Source organism: Elephas maximus, chromosome 26, assembly GCF_024166365.1.
Source record: "Elephas maximus indicus isolate mEleMax1 chromosome 26, mEleMax1 primary haplotype, whole genome shotgun sequence".
Taxonomy (NCBI): Eukaryota; Metazoa; Chordata; class Mammalia; order Proboscidea; family Elephantidae; genus Elephas; species Elephas maximus.
The window spans coordinates 20,473,090-20,495,653 of NC_064844.1; the positions used below are offsets into that span (position 1 = coordinate 20,473,090).

At 44.4% G+C, this 22,564-nt stretch overlaps 1 protein-coding gene across 1 annotated transcript; it reads left to right on the top strand.

Annotated features, from left to right (window-relative positions):
• The first annotated feature begins 622 nt into the window (after positions 1-622).
• On the top strand, positions 623-15,976 carry LOC126068063 (cytochrome c oxidase subunit 7A-related protein, mitochondrial). The gene is made up of 3 exons (XM_049870436.1): positions 623-760; positions 13,718-13,846; positions 15,139-15,976. The coding sequence occupies exons 1-3, from the start codon at positions 689-691 to the stop codon at positions 15,277-15,279; spliced, it is 342 nt and encodes a 113-aa protein (XP_049726393.1). The 5' UTR covers positions 623-688; the 3' UTR covers positions 15,280-15,976.
• Positions 15,977-22,564: the final 6,588 nt, after the last annotated feature.

Below are 22,564 nucleotides of genomic sequence, written 5' to 3' on the forward strand. Positions count from 1 at the left end.
TCTCAATTTTCTTACTTGCTCCCATTCCCAGGATGTCAGGAGATGCCCACCTGCCGGATCGATACTCCTGGGCAAATTGAGTAAGGGTGGGACGCCTCACAAGGTGATCTAGGTCGGGGAAGAAAGAAAGGAGACTACAAGCAATCAAGTTCGGTAAAGGAAAAGAAGCCCTCAACCCAACGAGCAGGTGACAGCCCCTCAGCACCGGCTCTTAAAGGGGAACGGAGAATTCCCACCCCAGCCCAGTCTCGGCCCAGCCCCGCCTCGCCCCGCCTCCGCACCGCCCCTCCAGCGCCAGGCCCCGCCCATGCCCCGCCCCTTTCGACCCTGGGAGCGTCTCAGCGCCCAGTGTTGGCCCGCACAGCGCGTGCGTAGTTCTTAGGGCGTCTTAGCACTGCCGGACTCTAAAGTGAGGGAGTGTGTCTCCGCAGACTTTGCTGCAGACTTCGATACAGCGGCTTTTCGTGCTGTCCTAGAGCTGGTTTAGCCTTTCTTGGTCCCGACAACCCCGATTGTCTCTCCTTGATATGGTTTATGAGGTCATGTTTTAAATTAGGCGATCCCCGGACAGCCCGACTCCTGGCGCGGGGTCCTTGGGCTGAGCCTTGGGGCGACAGCCGAGGAGGCGGGGTCCTTTCCTGGGGCGGTCGCGCAGGCAGCGGCTGCGGGAAGCCGGGAGCCGGGCATCATGTACTACAAGTTCAGTGGCTTCACGCAGAAGCTGGCGGGAGCATGGGCTTCTGACGCCTATAACCCGCAGGTACGGGTCGTGCCGCCTCAGGTCGGACGGAAGAACTGGCGGCTCGAGCCCTCCGCTCCAGAGACTTGCGGAGCTGGAGCCGGGGAAGCTTCTGTCGGCGGTTCGGTTCAGTCCTCCCGTTCCCGCCGGCGCCTCTCCACACCGCCTGCCTCAGTCATCGAGGCCCCTCTTTCTAAAGCTGTTCCCCCGGCAGGGCTGGTCCTGCGCGGATGTTGGGCCTGGCACCCGGCATGCGTCAAGGTGACCCTCGGGGTCGTTGCTTGTGTAAGCGATGTGGCTCGTCGGACCGGCGGGGACCAGAATGTGACCCGACGGGGGCTGAAATTTCGCCCCGTCGCTCTTTTCTAGGCGGTCCGACTTTTCGGTCTCCCCGACGCCCCGTTGCTATCCTCGTGCCACAGCCGGAAAGGCAGCCTCAGCCAAGCACGAGATTGAGGGCGGGGATGACGGCACCTGGGGAAGGCATAGGTTAGGGAGAGGCAGTGGCGGTATGATCCGGGTTAGGAGTCTCAATGTGTGCCTTAAAATGTCCGGGGGAGCCTGGACTAGGTTACAGGCCACGAGCACACAGTGTCCCAAGAGTGAAATGGTTGAAGAATCCTCGTTATTTGGAAGGTCAGAAAAGGTCATTCAGATTCTACCAATGGGAATCCAACCTGAGTAGTGTTGTGTAGAGGAAACCCTGGTGGCGTAGTGGTTAAGTGCTACAGCTGTTAACAAAAGGGTTGGCAGTTCAAGTCTACCAGGCGCTCCTTGGAAACTGTGGGACAGCTCTACTCTGTCCTATAGGGTCTCTATGAGAATTGATTCGGTGGCAACAGGTGTGGTGTGTGTGTGTGAGTGTTGTGTAGAGATGAGGGATTTTAGAGTCCCAGACGATTTGGACGCAAATCCTGGCTATCCTGCTTTAATTATGTGACCTTGTACGACTTAATTTACTGTGAGCTCAGTTTCATGTAGGGCAGTTTTAGTACAGATTAAATGAGGTGTGTGTCAAGTGACTGGCAGTCTCTGGCAGGTGTTTGGTACTGAGAAGTGGTGAGTACTCTCCAGAAGCTGAGTCGGAACTAATGTGTTCATTCCTCAGCCTAGTAGAGGATCCTGGGAAGGTTTGAAGCGATATGCATGTTGGAAAATGACCGGAATAGTAAGGGGCACAGGTGGGGTGTAAAGAATGCTCCATTATTGTTGCCTTTCCCTCTTGTAGGACCCAGCAGCTTGCCCAAGGGGAAGGATATTTAAGAATAATTCCAATCTAAGATTAGATGTGCTCTTAACTAGGATAAGAAGGGCAGGTGTTTTTGCGAGAATGTGGAGAAAGGATCCAGGTTTATAAGTGTTGACCTTGTGATGATTTGCCATGTCTGGTAGCTGGATTTATAAACATGGAGCTCACCAGAGAGATCTGGGTGTCTTCTGCCTATAGGTGGTAGTAGAATTTATGGTGGAGAGGAGATCACCCAGGGAGAGCGTATAGGGAAGAAAGGTGGGACCAAGATATAACTACAGAAACATGAACGGAGGGTAGAGGTGGAAAATTTATCAAAAGAACAGTCCAGGATTAGGAACCAAATTGGTAATGAGTTCTAAAGAGGAATTTTCTGTATTGTTACAATGATTTCTTTTACAGATTATAGGAAAATAGCCATTTCTATGATATCTCCTACTATAAAGAAAGTGTATTTTTCAGGCCACATATCCTAAGTATTACAGTTTGTACACTCTGTAACCCACATCTCTGTGAACCTGTAGGGCATTACATCACCTTCAACTTTCCTCGTAACCCTTTCTCGGCCAATTCCTGCCCACCTTCCCATTCTGACCTCTGTCAGCATACATTCATTTTGCCTATATTTGAACTTCGCGTAAGTGGATCTGCATAGTATATACTCTTCTAATAGGGCTTCTTTTTCTCAGTATAATGTTTTTGAGGTTCATTCATGTTACATGCTAGTTCCATTTAATTGCTAGGTAGAATTTCTTTGTATAAGTATACCACAGTTTAGCTATTCTGTCTGTGGTTGTAGAAGCTCTTTTAATAGAGCTTTAACATAATCTAGGTTCATTGCATAGTAAGGAAAAAATAAAATTTTGCACTAAAAGGTGACATCTTGAAATTCGATTGGCACTCTAAAATTGTATAACTAATAGTAAGGTGGAGGTTTTTGTGAAATTCATTTGGTACAGATGGGGCTTTCAGATTTCTTGCACATCTTGAGTTGTGTGTCTCTTGAGAATTTGAGCTTCTTACTTGAGGATTTCTTAAGCTATGTTGAAAGAAGTGATATTGTGTAAGCTTTATATGAACTGTAGATTTAGGAGTGGTTGTGGCAGATTTCCCCCCAAAACTTTGGTGATTAAGAACACTTCATCTTCTTCCTTGGAAACATTAGCACATTGTGAATGGTAGATGTTTGTAATTTACAGTATTAAGTAACATGAACAGCTTAACATGCATTGAATAGCTTAGTATGAAACAGCTAGTTCTGTAACAGTAGCACAGGTACCCCCAAAAAACCCAGTGCCGTCACACAGGTAAAGATTTATAAATCAACTTGATGGCAAGTCATTGTTGGAAGGATTTTTTCTACTGATTGAAAAGCGTTGTCTTGTTATCTAGTGCTGCCGTAACAGAAATACCACAACAGGATGGCTTTGACAGAGAAATTTATTTCCTTACAATAAAGTAGGCTAGAAGTTCAAATTCAGGGCGTCAACTCCAGGGGAAGGCTTTCTCTGTCTGCCTGTGCTGGAGGAAGGTCCTTCTCATCAATCTTCCCCTGAACTAGGAGCTTCTTTGTGCAGGAACCCTGGATCCGAAGGACATGCTCTGCTCCTGGCACTGCTTTCTTGGTGGTGTGAGGTCCCTCTGTCTCTTTACTCACTTCTCTTTTATATCCCAAAAGAAATTGGCTCCAATCTTGTAGATTGAGTCCTGCCTCATTAACATAACTGCCAACTACCCCCCTCATTAACATCATAGAGGCAGGATTTACAACACAGGAAAATCACATCAGATGACAAAATGGCTCATGCAGTTATAGAGGCTGGAACATCCCAAGTTTGTGAGTCAGGCTGGAGGCTTCTCCTGATTCACATAGCCATGGGGCCTGGTGAACCCAAGATCTGAAGATCAGACAGTAGGGCTCTTGATCATAGTCTGCAAAGACCAACAAATCCCAAGATCAGTAGGCAAGACAGCGGGTAAGCTGCTAGCTCAAGTCCCAAGAACTCGAGGTCAGATGAACAGGAACCAGCTGCAGGATCCAGAGCGAGCAAAAGCCTATGAGCCTTGCCAGAAAGTCCACCTATGTTGCATGCAGGCTGTGCCTTCCAGGGAAACTCCCTTTCAACTGATTGGCTAATCACAGCAGATCCCATCATGGAGGTGATCACATTATATGCAATCTCATGTAGAGATGACCCAACCACATCATCATACGACTGCCAAACTACATCGAAACTGCCAAATTACTGAGAATCATGGTCCAGCCAAGTTGACACACAACCTTAACAATCACAAAGAGTTAATAACTTTTTATCATTTAAAAAATTTTTTTGATAATTCTTATTTCTCTACCCTCCTCCCTCCACCCCAAACCTAAAAAAACAGCAGAGAAGGAAAACTTTGGCCCAGTCAGCTTTGGGTAAAAAAAAAAAATCATGGTTACTTTTTAAAAATCTGGAGCAACTAAAATAGACTGTTAGCAAGAATTCAAAATGTGGTTGGGATTGAATGGCTCTTAGTTGGATTTTGAGATAGTGACTATGTAAACAGCCAAGAGATTTGATATTAAAAGTAAAACCTGTGGTTCCTATTTGATCTGTTATCCACTTATTTTAAGAACAGCTTTTAATTGTTTTCTCACTGAAGCAGGAGGTTCCTGTCGTCAGTGCCAGTTTACATGACTGGTTCTGTACTGTTTGGTTCTACACTGTGGTGACGGTGTTGCCTTCCTTAACATGTATTTGTACGCTCAAATATTTATTGAGTGATCTCTCTGTGCAAGTTGTTTTTCTAGGTCTTGGGACAAAACAGTGATCAAAACATAACAAAATCCTGTCCTCATGGAGCTTCCATTGTAGTAGGAGGAGATACAGTAATCAAAGTAAAACATCATATGTTAGATGGTGATAAGAAAGAGGGGTAGGGAGCTGCAGGAGGATGGGGGAGGACATGCAATTTTAGAAAGGGTGGTCAGGGGAGCTCTCACTTAGAAGGTGACCCGTGGGCAAAGACCTGAAGGAGGCAAGGGAGGCTTGTGGGTACCTGGAGAAGTGCGTTCTAGACTGAAGGAATGTACCTGCTGTCTGAGAGGTTTAAGGAGCTAGTCCAGTGGGCCAGAGCAGAGGGAGGACTGACGTAAGGGAGTGGGAGATACATCTCCTAGAGCCATGAAAGCATTGTAAGAACTTTGGCCTTTATTCAGTGAGCTACGAATCCTTTGGGGAGCTTGAGTTGAATAGTGAGTGACATCTCTGTTTTAACAGAATTGTTGGTTGCTGTATTAAGAGTAGTTTGCAGCAAGCCTGGAGGCAGGGTGGCCAGTTAGGAGGCTTTTGTAAAAATTCACGTGCAAGATTATGGTGACTTGAAACGGGGAGGATTGGTAGAGATGGAGTGAGAAGTGGTCAGAATATACTTTGAAGGCAGAGCCAAAAGGATTTGCAAGTGGGTGAGTGAGAGATGGTTTTTGGCCTGAGTACGTGGAAGGATGGTGGTGTCATTAATTGAGATGTGGAGGAACACGTGAGGCTCACAATTATAGGCTGAGGCAACAACAGTTCTGGAGGTGGCATGTTGTTCGCTGCCATTGAGTCAGCCCTCTGACTCAAGTGGACTGTAATCTAGTGGTGTCAGAAGTCGCCTAACTTCAGGAGGAGGGAGGAGAAGAACCATGATCATCAGCCCAAAGCTGATTCCTATGAGCTGGAGGTCAGACATACCTTCACTCTCCAACTTTTTCACCATTTCTGACACCAGCTGTCTTCCCCACAATACTCTCTACCCCTGCTGGCTTCGATAATTTGTTGCAGTGGCCACACAGAATTCACAGCCGTATTCAAGATTACGTGAGAAGTAGCAGACTACAACTTGGGATCAGGATCAACTTGGAAGTAATAGGAACAATTCAGGAGACAGGATACAGTTCTTCATCAGGATAACTTCCAAACAAGATAGCTCTCAGCTCCTTGGCTGTGCCTACAGGCAGCCTCTGCTACTGGGCCCATCTTGGCCTGGCCTCTGGTGCTGCTGAGGCTAGTGTTACAGCTCATTAGCTTCGCTGAGAAGTGCCCAGAAGAACCCCACTCAGCCAATAAGCCTCCTGCCCAAAGGCGCTCACCTCCTGCCCAGGAAGCCCACTGCAGCCACCTTGTGCTGGTCTCCTGGTTCCTGCCCTCTTGCATCACTGCCGTGCCATCTTGCTCTGACTTCAGTGTTAGTTCTTTCTCTCCTGGGTCTAGGAGTTTCTTAGCTCAGGGACCCTGGGTTCAAAAGGATGCGTTCCGCTCCGGGCTCCCCCTCAACACCTGTGGGATCAGCCCTTTTATAAGCCTGTTCCTTCTACCAAGACCACAAACTGACCAATCCCCTTGGTAGGCCATAGGCACTGTATTTGCATAGTAAACTGCTTGATCCCTTTGCAAGATTGTGGCCTAGCAAATTATCTTGGCAGAACTACAAACCTAGAGCCAGAAAGGCCCTATATAAAGGGAAACCCATTGCACTGCAGGGACCCTGTGGACAATGGAACAAAATGGACTGTTGTGATCCATAGGGTTTTCACTGGCTGGTTTTCAGAAGTAGATTGCGAGGCCTTTCTTCCTACTTGTTTTAGTCTGGAAGCCCTGCTGGAACTTGTTAAGCATTACAGCAACGTGCAAGCCTCCACTGACGATCGGTGGCGTTGCATGAGGTGTGTTGCTGGGAATTGAACCCGTGACTCCTGCATGGAAGGCGAGAATGCTACCATTGAAGGACCACTGCTCTCTGAAGAGGTATAGGTGAAGAGATTTTGCCTGGATCCCTTCCTGTAAAAATAGCTTCCTGGGCAAATCCGCTCTTGAGAACCCTAAGGGCTAGTGATTAGCTTCCATGACTTTGGAAACATGGACTGCCCTTAAATTTTCAGGAGGTTTAATGATGGATAGGTGAAGAACCTCACCGCCAAATTCATTCCTTTTACCTTTGGGGCCAAGACAGCTAAATTACTGGTAGTATGGCACATTAAAAACGTGTGAATTTGAACCCCAGCTTCTTTATGGAATCTCTGAGCTTTGCTTTAATCATCTGTAACATGGGTTGATAATACTTCATTGGCAGGGTTGTTTTGAGGAGTAAATTTAGTGACAGTTATGAAGATTGTATAGGATCCTAAAAAAAAAAAATTATAAACAAAACAGGATGTAGGATTTTAGAGAGACTATAAAGGTATAGGAAACCCTGGTGGTGTAGTGGTTAAGTGCTACGGCTGGTAGCCAAAGGGTCAGCAGTTCGAATCCGCCAGGCGCTCCTTGGAAACTATGGGGCAGTTCTGCTCCATCCTGTAGGGTCGCTATGAGTCGGAATTAACTCGATGGCACTGGGTTTGGTTTTTTTTTTGGTTATAAAGGTGTATATAGAAAAAGATTGCAGGGGAATATATGATTCGTGCTAATTGATGAGGTAAAATCATGGGATTATAGATGAGTTTTTAAAATTCTACATCCCATACTTTTCCAGTATTATAAATGGAAATATGTAAAGTTGTTAAGATGGTCGACTCGCCTCTCTTCAGATGATAGTGTTCAAACTGCAGTGGTTTTGAATCGTTTGATGGATGAATAAACACAAAGCAGTTAGGTGTGATCCCTTCAAAAACGCTCTCGCATTAGTCCTGTCAAAACATGAATTTAATTTCAAACCATTTTTGGAATCGGGGTAGGAAGGTTTTTTAAATTTTTGCATTCAAGGGGAAATGATCTTTAGGAGAAAATACAGTGAGCTCACAAAATGACGGGGTAAGTGTCTAAAATGCTGCAGTTCAATAGATAGCCTTGCTATCTCAGTAGTTAAAAAAAAACAAAACTACAATCCGGTTGCCATCGAGTCATTTCTGACTCATGGGTTACAGAATAGAAATGAGCTCAGTAGGGTTTTTAGTGGCTGTAATCTTTGCAAAAGGAGCCCTGGTGTGCAATGGTTAAGTGCTCGACTGCTAACCCGTTGGCAGTTTGAACCTGCCAGCTGCTCCTCAGGAGACAGGACCTAGTGATCTGTAAAGATTACAGCCTTGGAAACCTTAAGCGACTGAATAAAACTGCCCCATATGGGGCACTTAAGGTCGCCATTGTTGAAATCAACTCTGTTTCCAGGCCTTTTTTCTGCGGTGTTGCTGGGTGGGTTCGAACTACCAGTCTTTCAGTTAGTAGTTGAGTGCAAATCGTTTTCACCACACAGGGATCTCTCTCAGTAGTTAGGACCTGTCTTTCCCATCTCTTAACTCCTGAGTCTCTGACTGTGTTAAATACCAAATGTAGGCTAACAGCTTGCTGGCCCAGCTTTCCCTTTAAATGGATTGTTGTTTTTAAGTAATAGTTGGTGATGGGGGTGATTGTGGTGGTGGCGATGGTGGGATATGGAAAAGCCAGGATGCTGGTCTTTAGAGAGACTTGAGTTTCAGAACTTGGCTGTATCTTTTAGCTGTATTGATCTTAGGCAGGTTACCTTCTCCGATCTGGTTTTCTCCTCTGTGAAATGAGAATAGCAACGTCTTCCCAGAGTTGTTGGCAGGATTAAATGAGATAGTGCATGTAAAACGCTTGGTGTGATGCCAGGCACATTCACGGGCTCAGTAGGTATTACTGCTGGTCCATAGCAGTATCAGAATGGCAGAGATTGTGCCTGTCTTGTTCACCGTGGATTTCTAGTTTAGAATAAATGCTCAGTAATCTGTGTTGAATGAGTGCGTGCAGCACAGAAAAAAGGCCACGGTTCATCCCCGTTTACCGGACTGTGTAAGAAGAAACAGAAGCCAAGTTTACTGGAATACCTTTTTGTTGCCCTGTTGATCCTGATGCCTACTTGGTTGGAGTAACATTGATGTTTTCAGTATGTGATCTTTTTAGAATAAAACCGTTGCCATAGAGTCAATTCTGACTCATAACAACCCCATAGGACAGAGTAGAACTGCCACATTTCAGGGAGCCGCTGGTGGATAAAACTGCCGACCTTTGGGTTAGCAGCCGAACTCTTAGCCGTTGCACCACGAGGGCTCGTCGGTTATATGTCAATTTGGATTTCTTTGAAGAGATTAAGAACCAGAAGCAAGGGGTTTCTTTTTTCATCTTTAAAAATGAACAGACTAGGCTTGAACTCTGCTTTTTAACTTGAAAAAATCATTTTCCTAGTTGAGTTTAATACCAAAGGATGACTTTATTTGTCTGTAGCTCCTTGTTTTAATCTGCAGGTATTTGGGGAGAACTGACTATATTTTACGCCTTCAGCTAGAAAACCAGAGTTCCCCTTAGCTTCTTTTTAAGCCCGTGTGCTTGTCGCTCCTTTATCCTTGTACTTAGGGAGCTGCAGATACCAAATCTGTGTTAACCCAAATCTCCTTAGTTTAAATTTATTGAGTACCCGCGGTGTGCCAGACACAGTTTTAGGTGCACGTTTGCTACTTAATGCAGCCCTTTCGGTGGTAGGTACTGCTGTTCCTGTGATCGACATTTCACAGGTGGGAAAACTGAGGTTTCCTGTGTTGTTTTTACCATATATTTTCTCAGCATACAGCTTTATTAATGCTAGAAAGTTCAGTTACTTTAATTTTTTTTGAAGTTAATATTCTAATTTTTTAAAAATAATTTTTATTGTGCTTTAAGTGAAAGTTTACAAATCAAGTCAGTCTGTCACATGTAAACTTATATGCACCTTACTACATACTCCCATTTACTCTCCCCCTAATGAGTCAGCCCGCTACCTCACTCCAGTCTCTCCTTTTGTGACCGTTTTGCCAGTTTCTAACCCTCTCTACCCTCCCATCTCCCCTCCAGACAGGAGATACCAACACAGTCTCAAGTGTCCACCTGATACAAGTAGCTCACTTTTCATCAGCATCTCTCTCCAACCCATTGTCCAGTCCCTTCCATGTCTGATGAGTTGTCTTCGGGAATGGTTCCTGTCCTGGGTCAACAGAAGGTTTGGGGACCACGACCGCTGGGACTTTTCTAGTCTCAGTCAGACCATTAAGTCTGGTCTTTTTATGAGAATTTGGGGTCTGCATCCCACTGTTCTCCTGCTCCTTCAGGGGTTCTTTGTTGTGCTCCCTGTCAGGGCAGTCATCGGTTGTGGCCAGGCACCATCTAGTTCTGGTCTCAGGATGATGTAAGTCTCTAGTTTCTGTGGCCCTTTCTGTCTCTTGGACTTACAGTTATCGTGTGACCTTGGTGTTCTTCATTCTCCTTTGATCCAGGTGGGTTGAGACCAATTGATGCATCTTAGATGGCCGCTTGTTAGCATTTAAGACCCCAGACACCACACTTCAAAGTGGGATGCAGAATGTTTTCTTAATAGAATTTATTTTGCCAATTGACTTAGAAGTCCCCTTAAGCCATAGTTCCCAAACCTCTGCCCTTGCTCTGCTGACCTTCGAAGCATTCAGTTTATCCCGGAAACTTCTTTGCTTTTGGTCCAGTCCAGTTGAGCTGACCTTCCGTGTATTGAGGATTGTCCTTCCCTTCACCTAAAGTAGTTCTTAGCTACTATCTAATCAGTAAATAACACTCTCCCACCCTCCCTCCCTCCCCCCCTCATAACCACAAAAGAATGTGTTCTTCTCAGTTTGTACTATTTCTCAATATCTTATAATAGTGGTCTTACACAATATTTGTCCTTTTGCATCTGACTAATTTCACTTAGCATAATGCCTTCTAGGTTCCTCCATGTTATGAAATGTTTCACAGATTCGTTACTGTTCTTTATCAATGCGTAGTATTCCATTGTGTGAATATACCATAATTTATTTAACCATTCATCCGTTGATGGACACCTTGGTTGCTTCCAGCTTTTTGCTATTGTAAACAGTCCTGCAATAAACATGGGTGTGCATACATCTGTTCCCGTAAAGGCTCTTATTTCTCTAGGGTATATTCCGAGGAGTGGGATTTCTGGGTTGTATGGTAATTCTATTTCTAGCTTTTTAAGAAAACGCCAGATAGATTTCCAAAGTGGCTGTACCATTTTACATTCCCACCAGCAGTGTATAAGAGTTCCAATCTCTCCACAGCCTCTCCAACATTTATTATTTTGTGTTTTTTGGATTAATGCCAGCCTTGTTGGAGTGAGATGGAATCTCATTGTAGTTTTAATTTGCATTTCTCTAATGGCTAATGATCGAGAGCATTTTCTCATGTATCTGTTAGCTGCCTGGATACCTTCTTCAGTGAGGTGTGTGTTCATATCCTTTGCCCAATTTTTGATTGGGTTGTTTGTCTTTTTGTGGTTGAGTTTTAACAGAATCATATAGATTTTAGAGATCAGGCACTGGTCGGAGATGTCATAGCTGAAATTTTTTTCCCAATCTGTAGGTGGTCTTTTTACTCTTTTGGTGAAGTCTTTAGATGAGCATAGGTGTTTGATTTTTAGGAGCTCCCAGTTATCTGGTTTCTCTTCGTCATTTTTGGTAATGTTTTGTATTCTGTTTATGCCTTGTATTAGGGCTCCTAAGGTTGTCCCTATTTTTTCTTCCATGATCTTTATCGTTTTAGTCTTTATGTTTAGGTCTTTGATCCACTTGGAGTTAGTTTTTGTGCATGATGTGAGGTATGGGTCCTGTTTCATTTTTTTGCAAATGGATATCCAGTTATGCCAGCACCATTTGTTAAAAAGACTATCTTTTCCCCAATTAACTGACACTGGGCCTTTGTCAGATATCAGCTGCTCATATGTGGATGGATTTATATCTGGGTTCTCAATTCTGTTCCATTGGTCTATGTGCCTGTTGTTGTACCAGTACCAGGCTGTTTTGACTATTGTGGCTGTATAATATGTTCTAAAATCAGGTAGAGTGAGGCCTCCCACTTTCTTATTCTTTTTCAGTAATGCTTTCCATATGAAGTTGGTGATTTGTTTCTCCATCACATTAAAAAATGTCATTGGAATTTGGATCGGAAGTGCATTGTATGTATAGATGGCTTTTGGTAGAATAGACATTTTTACTATGTTAAGTCTTCCTGTCCATGAGCAGGGTATGTTTTTCCACTTATGCGGGTCCCTTTTAGTTTCTTGCACTAGTACTTTTCTTTGTATAGGTCTTTTACATCTTTGGTAAGATTTATTCTTAAGTATTTTATCTTCTTGGGGGCTACTGTGAATAGTATTGATTTGGTGATTTCCTCTTGATGTTCTTTTTGTTGACGTAGAGGAATCCAAGTGATTTTGGTACGTTTATCTTGTAATCTGAGACTCCTCCGAACTCTTCTATTAGTTTCAGTAGTTTTCTGGAGGATTCCTTAGGGTTTTCTGTGTATAAGATCATGTCATCTGCAAATAGAGATAATTTTACTTCTTCCTTGCCAATCCGGATGCCCTTTATTTCTTTGTCTGGCCTAATTGCTCTGGCTAGGACCTCTAGCACAATGTTGAATAAGAGTGGTGATAAAGGGCATCCTTGTCTGGTTCTGGTTCTCAAGGGAAATGCTTTCAGGCTCTCTCCATTTAGAGTGATGTTGGCTGTTGGCTTTGTATAATGCCCGTTATTATGTTGAGGAACTTCCCTTCAATTCCTATTTTGCTGAGAGTTTTTATCATGAAAGGGTGTTGGACTTTGTCAAATGCCTTTTCTGCATCAATTGATAAGATCATGTGGTTTTTGTCTTTTGTTTTATTTATATGGTGGATTACATTAATGGTTTTTCTTATATTAAACCAACCTTGCATAGCTGGTATAAATCCCATTTGGTCGTGGTGGATTATTTTTTGATATGTTGTTGAATTCTATTGGCTAGAATTTTGCTGAGGATTTTTGTATCTATGTTCATGAGGGATATAGGTCTGTAATTTTCTTTTTTTGTGGTGTCTTGTTTTGGTATCAGGGATATGCTGGCTTCATAGAATGAGCTAGGTGGTATTCCTTCATTTTCTATGCTTTGAGATACCTTTAGTAGTACTGGTGTTAACTCTTCTCTGAAAGTTTGGTAGAACTCTGCAGTGAAGCCATCTGGGCCAGGGCTTTTTTTTGTTGGGAGTTTTTTGATTACCTTTTCAATCTCTTTTTTCATTATGGGTCTATTTAGTTGTTCTACTTCTGATTGTGTTAGTTAAGGTAGGTAGTTTTTCTAGGAATTCATCCATTTCTTCTAGGTTTGCAAATTTGTTAGAGTACAATTTTTCATAATAATCTGATAATGATTCTTTTAATTTCAGTTGGGTCTGTTGTTACTTTAATTTTTTTGTTTCGGTTTTTGATCCCGAAACACAAGTTTCTTACAATCACGGGCTCTTCCAGGTTAAGATTTTTTTTTTTTTTACTGTGTGTCTGGGGAAGTTTCTGAAGTTCACTTTGGGGTAAGAGATTCCATGTTAGTACGTCAGCTCACCCAGAGGAGAAGAGGGACAGCCAGGTTTGGCGAATCTCTAATCAGAAGTACATATAAATTACAAATGTTTCCCTGGATTATTAAGAAGACAGGCATGATGGATATTTCTGGAAGCTCAGATTGGGCCTTTGCTGTTCTTGTTTGCTTACCCTGCCGATCTTAATGGCAGGGAGTTCTTGACAAGCTTTGCTTTGGGAAAGGGAAGCAGGGTGCTGAAAGTTTGAGGACCAGCTAAAGCCTCGTAATGCAGAGTTGGAGAAACTGGCCTCCCCTCATGGGGCTGGGTGACTGCTTCCACTATTCCAGACAGTCTGCTCCTTGAAAGGCGTGTTCAGGTGCCCAGGCATACTTCTAATTTGACATTTGTCTTTCTTCCTGCAGGGGTTAAAGCCTGTGGTATCCACAGAAGCACCGCCCATCATATTTGCCACACCAACTAAGCTGACCGCCGATTCTGCGTATGATTATGCCGGGAAAAATAAAGTCCCAGAGCTGCAAAAGCTTTTCCAGGTGAGCAGGGCAGCCTATGAAATAAAGGGGCTTAGAAACCCCTTATGAAACTGAGTGCTGATCCAGCTCACTATCCATCTCTCCTCTTTTTGCTTAATCAGAACTTCCTTGGTCTTAGCTTGAGCCATAAACTAGTAGAACTCTATGCAGGTGGAAACTTTTAAAAGAGGGGAGGATGGTTAATTTTCTCATTATTTAAGAGTATGCTTTTCTAATTACATATGTAACTTTTGATCATCCACTGGCGGGTGAAACAGTAGCATGTACAGTGACACTGAATAATTCAAAAGGCATATATATATTTGGCTTTTTGGTACGTGTAGTGATTTTTGGCAGTACGTTTTCTTCTAATTGTTTTTTGCTTGCTTGATAATTAAAATTCCCCGAGGCATTGCTGGAACCAGAGGAAGCCCTCTTGGGTTTGCGAGTCGACAGAGGGAAGGCAGAATTGGAATTTAAAATATTATTCAAGTTAAACCTAAAAAAAAAAAAAAAAAAAAAATAGTTAAATCTATATACAGATAATTGAGAGGTTAGGCCCTGACTAGGTCTTAGGTGCCATGGGGGCGGCAGTGGCAGTTACTGCTGTTGCTAGAGGCGAGCTCCCTTTCCTCAGAAATGGCTCCAGATTCAGGCCCAGCTTAGGGATAAAAAAAACATGCTTATTTTGATCACTTTAATCCCTTTTTATCTGATAAGTAAGACTGGAGAGGGTCTTAAGATACAGTGGGGGAGTGTTTTGGAGACTGTGTGAAATAATGGATTAAACATCTGAGAGTCTTGTTAAACGGGTTTAACAGCTTAACGGAAAGAAGGCAGTTGAATTCAGAATGGACTCGAACCTATCCGTTGTCCTGGCGTGGTCAGATTTCATCCACTTACGATCAGAAGTCAGATGAAGTGTTGAAGCGAAGGTGGAGCGTTTCCTGCACCTGCAGCCCTTTGTTCAGCTGCTGAGTGCCTTCGCCCTGAAAGATTCCCCGGTGCTCCTTTCCTAGTTAAGCAACTTGTGGGAAATTCCTTAGAAATTTGAAATTCGTGGCATGGGTGTTGCTTGGGGCTGCATTTTGGAATGACTTTGGACTTACTAGCTTTAGCTACGTTTATAAGAAAATACACCGGCATTTCAGCTGGCCTTCTGATGGATTAGGGCTTTTCCCACTGCGGTATGTTGATGGATTCATTACAAAGTAGAGAAATTTGTTCTTTATTAGCCTAATATTGTAAATTTTTTGTCTGGGAAATGGTGCTTGCTGTTACCGCCTGTGTCTATGTTAATTCTTTCCTTCAAGAAGTCCGACGGTGTGCCCATCCACCTGAAGCGAGGCTTGCCTGACCAGATGCTTTACCGGACCACCATGGTGCTGACGCTGGGAGGGACCATCTACTGCCTGATCGCCCTCTACATGGCTTCACGGCCCCGCAACAAATGAGCTAGGCGGCAGAGGAATTTTTATTTTGCATTGTTTCTGATAAAAGTTTTTTTTTTTTTTTTTAAACTCGGGTGGGCTACCTAACATTTTTGTAAGAAAAATGGAAAGATTATGAAAATATTTTGGTTTGTTTATGAAATGCATATGGTCTGCCAGAGTCCATCCGACTGTTAAAACTGATGCTTAAACAAATGATGCTGCTCTGTGCCTTTGGGCCCCTGATTTCCCTGGAGGTGTCAGATGAAGGCTGTACACATGCTCCTTAATGGCAGTCTGGGCCGAGGTTGTGTTTTAGAGCACGGGGTGCAGAAGCCTTTCTGGATTTCCATGTGACCGAGGAAGGAAATCAGAAGCCAAGACCCGAGGCATGAAATGAAGGGTGTGAGTTAGTAGCCACCTTGGGGATTTTTCCATCTTGCTGTACTATGTTAATGGAAATTATTTGCAGCCCGCCTCTATTCATGGGCAGTTTGTTTCAAAGGGGTATTTGCCTCATCTCAGATCCTATTGAAATTTTCTGTGTAATTGTTATGTATTTATTCCACCATGGGAGCAGAGAACACCTGTTCAGTGCTGCACTTTAGACTGAGGTCTGTGTTCTTAACGCAGCTGTGCCACACATTCTCCTTTAACTCGTGAAAATGTTCTGGCTTTAAATCATATTTTGGCTGTGGAATAAATACGTGAATGAAAAATCTGTGAAGTTTGAAGTTCTCTTAAATAACCTTTCAGAATAATTTCACAACACTAGAAGTGTCTTACACCTGAGTCTGATTTCTTTTTTTCAGTTAGGCACCAGATAATCTTTACAAAATGGTTCCTCAGAGTCAGGTAGCAGGAGGCTGATGGCATATTGATGATTACCATGTGATTCCATGTAAGAAACCTGCCTGCCCCGTAGTGAGGTGTGCCTGTAACACACAGTTCATTTCGATGTTAATTTTCTGTGCTGTCAAGATTGGTAGACTTCACTTATCCCTATTTTAATGCTGAAAAAAGGTACAATTTCATCATCTATAAAGTGGTGGTCTGTATCTTGCCGTAGCAAAGAACAGTGACTTCTCACTGAGGATGAAATAAGATGTTTGAAAATACCAGTAGCACTGTTTGGAAGCCATTATTTGTCTGTACAGGTCTAAACTTTGTTCTCGGGTGTTTCCCCCAAATTTCTACTTTGAAAAATTTCAGACTACAGGCAGATTGCAAGAACAGCATAACGTCCATCCGTATGCCTGCATGGAGATTACCAGTTACCAGCATATTGCCACCTTGGCTGTTTCTCGCTCTCTCACGCAGTGTGCGTGTGCACACACACATACATTTGGTTCAGCTGAATCATTTAAGATTAAATTATGGAATTATAATAATTCAGCCATAAATACTTCAACAAGTTTCTCCTAAGAATAAGGACATTCTGCTACGTAGCCATAATGCATTTATCACACTCAATAAATACAATAGTGGTAACAGTACTTAAACTACATCTACGATGTAGTCTGTGTTCAGATTTCCCCACGTATCCAATAATGTGTTCTTTATAGCTGTTTTTTTAGCAACAGCTTTATTGAAATATAATTTGTCATTGTATTTCATGCAGCTCACCATGCAATTCATCTGTTTAAAGCGTGCAATTTAGTGGTTTTTACTATAGTCACAGAGTTTTAGAACATTTTCATCACCCCAAAAAGAAACCCCATACCCATTGGCAGTTACTCCTCTACTATATTCCTACTACCCGGTCCTAGGCAACTTTCTGTCTCTATGGATTTACATATTCTGGGTATTTCATATAGATGGAATCATACAGGATGTGATCTTTTGTGACTGGCTTCTCCTGCTTAGCATGTTTCTGAGGTTCAGTCACATTGTAGGATGTATCAGAACTTCATTTCTCTTTATGGCTGAATAATATTCCATTGTGTGGATATACCTGGAGTCCCTGGGTGGCACAAATGGTTATGCACTTGGTTGCTAAGCAGAAGGTTGGTGGTTTGAATCTGCTCAGAGGCACCTCAGAAGAAAGGCCTGGCAGTCTACTTCCAAACAATCACAGCCATTGAAAATTACGGAGTGCAGCTCTGCTCTGACACACATGAGTTGGAATCGACTCGATGGCAACTGGTATGGACATACCACAAATTGTCTATCCATTAATCAGTTGAATATTGAGGTTGTTTCCATTTTTTGGCTCTTGCGGATAATGCTGTTAGGAACCTTGGTGTACACCTTTTTATGTGGACATAGTTTTCATTTCTTGGGCATACCTAGGAGTGGAATTGCTGGATCATATGGTAATTCTGTGTCTAAACTTCTTAGTAACTGCCAGACTCCCAAATCAGCTGTATCATTTTACATTTCCACCAGCAGTTGTAGCTGGGTTTTTCGGTTTTGTTTTGTTTTTCTTTTGGATCTGGGATCCAGTCAAGGATCACACTTTTCATTCAGTTGCCCTGTCATTTAGTTTCCTTTTATCCAGAACATTCCCTGAAGTCCTTCATGACATTGAATGATTTCAAGAATCCAGGCCAGTTTTGCAGAATATCCCCCTAATTTAGATTTGTCTTGTTGTTTCCTTGTTGATTCAGATTAACTATGACTTTTTTTCCATAGATGATGTGGTGTCCTTATTATTTCAGATGGCATTTGATGCCAATTTGTCCCATTACTGGTGGTTTGAAGTTAGGTCACTTGGTTAAGAAAAATTGTCTACCAGCTTTCTCCCTTGTAAAGATACCCCTTTGTAATTAATAAGTCACCTGGGGAGTGATACTTGACCCTGTGGATATCCTGTCCACTACAGACGAGGGCGCAGTGTTAGTGTTCATTGCAATTCTTGACTGAATCAGTTATTATGAAGGAGGATGTGAAAAAGTGGTTTTCTGTTCTGTCATTCCTTCTACCTTTAATTGTCGACATTTTTATGCGAAAATGAGCACCCTCTTCTCAAGTTATGTATATGTATAGCCATGTCCATCCTTGTTCATTCTGATGCTCAAATTTACCACAGATTTGGCTCCTGTGGCCTAGTGTGATGTCCCTGTTAGTCTTTGTGTGCGTCCTTGCGTTCTGACACACAAGGTGCTTTCCATGAACCATCTACTTCCTTCCAGATATTTCATTAGTGGGCAAGAGCAGAACTTCTCAGGTGCTAGGGATCCAAAGATGAATCGGATTCCCTTGCCCTTGATAAGTACTGTGATGATGTTTAAGGAGATTCTGTTAGAAATTATTTTCGGGTTGTTCAGGTTGTCCCTCAGTTGGTTAGGGTCCAGAACCCACCTGGCTGAGATCCTCTTGGTACTGAAGCATTCTGCTTTTAGCCCCACCTGTTCTTGTCCTAGTGACCGGTAGGCTTGGTTGCTTTGGAGCAGGCTGCCGCTGGGTGGGGGAAGCCTGGCTGTGGCTTCTGGGGAACTCGTGTTGCCCCTCGACAGTAGTAGGTCATCCCCTGTGGTTTTAGGGGCAGCATCAGTTGACCCCTGCTCCCACTGCACAAGCTAGAGCAGTTGGGGTAGCTCAGCCAGGTACTGAGGCTGGAGGTCATTTATCACCTCCTCTGCAGTCAACAGTTGTCGTTTACATACCCTTAAATCATGGGAATCCTGAGTTTATGTGGCTTCCAGGTGCCCAGAGGCCACTGCAGGGTGCGTTGGGACAGTGGGTTGAGAGCAGATGCTGATTGCTCAGGGCACCGAGTTTGTTGGAGCTGATTCCAAGGGAGCTGATGCAAAATACTAATGGAAAGTGGGGCAAGGTGAGAAGCTGAGAACAGCATTCTTTAGATAATAGTTTTTCCTCAAGCTCTGACAAAACCCCCTGGGAGGTCATGCCTCCCCTGCCCTGATCCCAAGTGTTGACCTTGTCCATGACGCTAAGGTGTGTCACGGTCACGTGGCTGGGTGGAAACCCCAGGTTCTGCTCGGTGCGACTTATCTCAGCCAATAAATGAGAGACCGAGGTGGGAGACTAGAAGTGCACCTTTATTTTGTTGCGCAAGGAAAGGAAACGGGGCTGCTGCCACCAAGACTGCTCAGCGTGGGTGAGGGAAAGGTTCATTTTAAGGGTTTTACAAGTTTATACCAGTTATGTCAGCAACATCCTTAATCATACTATGCAGGTGCAGTGGGGTTTATGTATAACATCATGTGTTCAGAAAACGACGGTTAAACTCCACCCAGAGGTGGGGAAGTTACTATGTATGAGGTCTAAAAGTTATCCTGAGTGTCAGCATGGCACCTAAACTGGTTTCTGCCAATTTCCTCTAGTTTTGGGCAGCAGTTAAGGAGAGGGGAACAGGATTTTAATGTAAAGCTACAGGATGTGCCAAGCAAGCTGCTTGAAAAACCCAAAAAAACCAAACCCACTGCCGTCGAGTCGATTCCGACTCATAGCGACCCTATAGGACAGAGTAGAACTGTCCCATAGAGTTTCCAAGGAGCGCCTGGCAGAGTCGAACTGCTGACCTCTTCGTTAGCAGCCGTAGCACTTAACCACTACGCTTCCAGGGTTTCCAAGCTGCTTGAGGCAGTGGAATTTTCTGCAGCCTAGGGACTTCTGTTTTAGTCACATGGCTGTACCTCAGGGCCAGACTGGAATCTGTGCCAACTCCAAATATCACATTCTGATGGAAGTCACTGCTGAGGCTGCCTCAGGCAGCAGGAGATGGTGGGATTGGTGTTCAAATGCTGGGAAGTAAGTTCCGAAGCTGAGGCATTTCCTGAGGAGACTGGCCAGCCAGGAGGCCAAGCCAGGGCTGTTCACACATTGGAGCTCTCCTAAGGGGAGGGAGGAGTCCGTGGGTGGTACATATGGCCGACCCACTTAGCTGCTAACCAAAAGGTCGCAGGTGGGAGTCCACACAGAGATGCCTGAGAAGAAAGCCCTGACAGTCTGCTTCCAAAAAACGAGCCATTGACAACCTTAGGGAGCGCAGTGCTACTTTGACACACGCGGGGTCACCATGGGTCAGAACTGACTTCGAGACGACTGGTTTGCTTTGGTTTGGGGGAGGGGGCAGTTAGCAGAAGAGAGTGGTAGAGCTGGGGTAGGGGTCTTCTGGCCCAGGGCCCACTTCCGGGTCCTGGCTGTGCCAGGCTTTTGCTTTAGTTGCTGAGGGAGTGGAGCCCTAAGCCAGGAACTGGGGGAAAAGCCAAGGAAGGAGGCAGCCAGGTGGTTCAGCTCAGTGAGGTCCCCTGTCCTGAGGAGGGCCCTGGTGGGTTATGGAAGTGCCTCGCCAGTAGGGTGGGTGGGAAAGACGGAAGATGTCCCAGAATCCTTAACACCTGGCAGGCCCCAAGCCCATCTTCCCCTTTTCCCCCACGCTCCTCTGCTTAGACCATAAACCACATTACACAACAGATTAATTTGAAAATTGAGTTGCAGCAGAATGAGTTGATGTCAGCTTCAAAGTTCAGTGATGTTTAATCAGAGCCATCCAGAGACTACCCCTGCTCCCAGGAAATCATTCTGACCGAGTAATTACAGAGAATAAAGATTAGAATTGTGTTTCTGGCAAAGCTCTGTTGCATTCAGCATCTCCAAAGCATGAATTCCATTAACCTTCCATGAACCAACGTTAAATTGCTTTTAATTAGTTGTCATTCTAATTAGAGTCACACGGAGGAGCCTTTGTTTATACTTGGTGTCTGTTCCCTTTTCTTCTCTGGAATTATGTCCTCTTGAAACTGTCATTTGGAAAACCATCGTCATAACCTATGTGTCCGTCCATCGTGCTGAGTCGGGACCTGGCACTGTTAGGCTGGGGATTTGTCCCATCTTTACCAGCACTCACCTTTAAAGCACAAATCATTCATTCTACATCACTGTGTGACAGACTCTGCTGGGTGGTGGGGACACAGATGACCTTGCCTTGCCCTCTTGAGCTCACGGAGTGCAGCAGGACCAGCTGGGGCAGGGCCAGGATGACTGCTGGCTCCCCAGGAGGGCTCGGGGAGGAGTGTGGGAGGCTCCCAGGGCACAATGCTTACACTGCATATCGAGTGAGGTGGGTTACCAGGGACCTACAGTGCGGAGACATGTGACTGAGAGCATCTTGGCTGTGCTGAGAGGAGGTGGGACCAGGCGAATGGCAGGATGCCCGTGAGAGGAAGGCTGAGGCCCACTCACAAGGAACCGTCTTGGGGCCAGGCCAAAGAGCTTGGGCTGTGGTCAGTAAGTGGCCATGCATGTGGGTGGCAAGAGGTTCAGATTTTCTTTGGTTCCTTGAGCCCATGATAGCAATGTGCAGAGGTAAAAGAGTCAAGACAGTTGGAGTAGTTAAGAGTAACTGTGAAGAGTCCAGGTGAGAGATAGTGAGGACTGGGAGCAATGGCAGTGGACATGGAGAGAAGGGGACTCCAGGGATGTCAATGCAGAATGAACGTGACTTGATGACTACTTGGATATGGGGAAGGAGTGAGGAGGGCTTACGGGGTGCTCCCAGAGTGCCTGCCAGCTTGGCTTCTGGTGAGTGGAGGGGCAGAGACTGGAGCTAAATAGGGCAGGGCATGTTTTGTTGGAAAAACGGATTCCGTTTTCGATGTTGAAGTGCTTGTGAGATCTCTAGGCAAAGAATTCCAGTAGGCATTTGGGTCTGGAGATAAGGCAGAGGGTCTGGACTGGCGGTGTAAATGTGAGGGTTAGCAGTATGCTGGTGACAGGGGAGACCATGGGGGTCTTACATGGGTCAGGGAGGTATAGAGGGAGGAAATGGAATGTGGGTGATACCAGTACTTCAGGAGTGGTAGAGAGGAAAAGACTCTGTGGTGGCTTATAGAGGTCCAAGAACAGAAGGAATGCAGATGTAATATTGAGTGAAAGAAGCCAGACGAGAGAAAACATACTGTATGTCCATTTATATGAAAGTCAAAACCAGGAAAACTAATCTTCGGTGATAAAGGTTAGAATAGAGGTTCACCCTGTGAGGGAGCCCTGACTGGGAGGGCAAGGTTCTAGAGTACTAGAAAAGTCCCATATCTCCGTATGTATGTTTGCTGACCCTCTATTTTACCTAGTTTGATGTCCTTCTCCAGGGACTGGTCCCTCCTGATAACATGTCCAAACTACATGAGATGAAGTTTGAAATCCTTGCTTCTGGCTATACTTCTTCCGAGATACATTTGTTTGTTCTTCTGGCAGTCCATGGTATATTCAGTATTCTTCACCAACACTGTAATTCAAAGGCATCAATTCTTCTTCGTCTTCCTTATTCATTGCCCAGCTTTCGCATGCATATGAGGCAATGAATTACCATGGATTGGGTCAGATGTACATTAGCCCTCAAAGC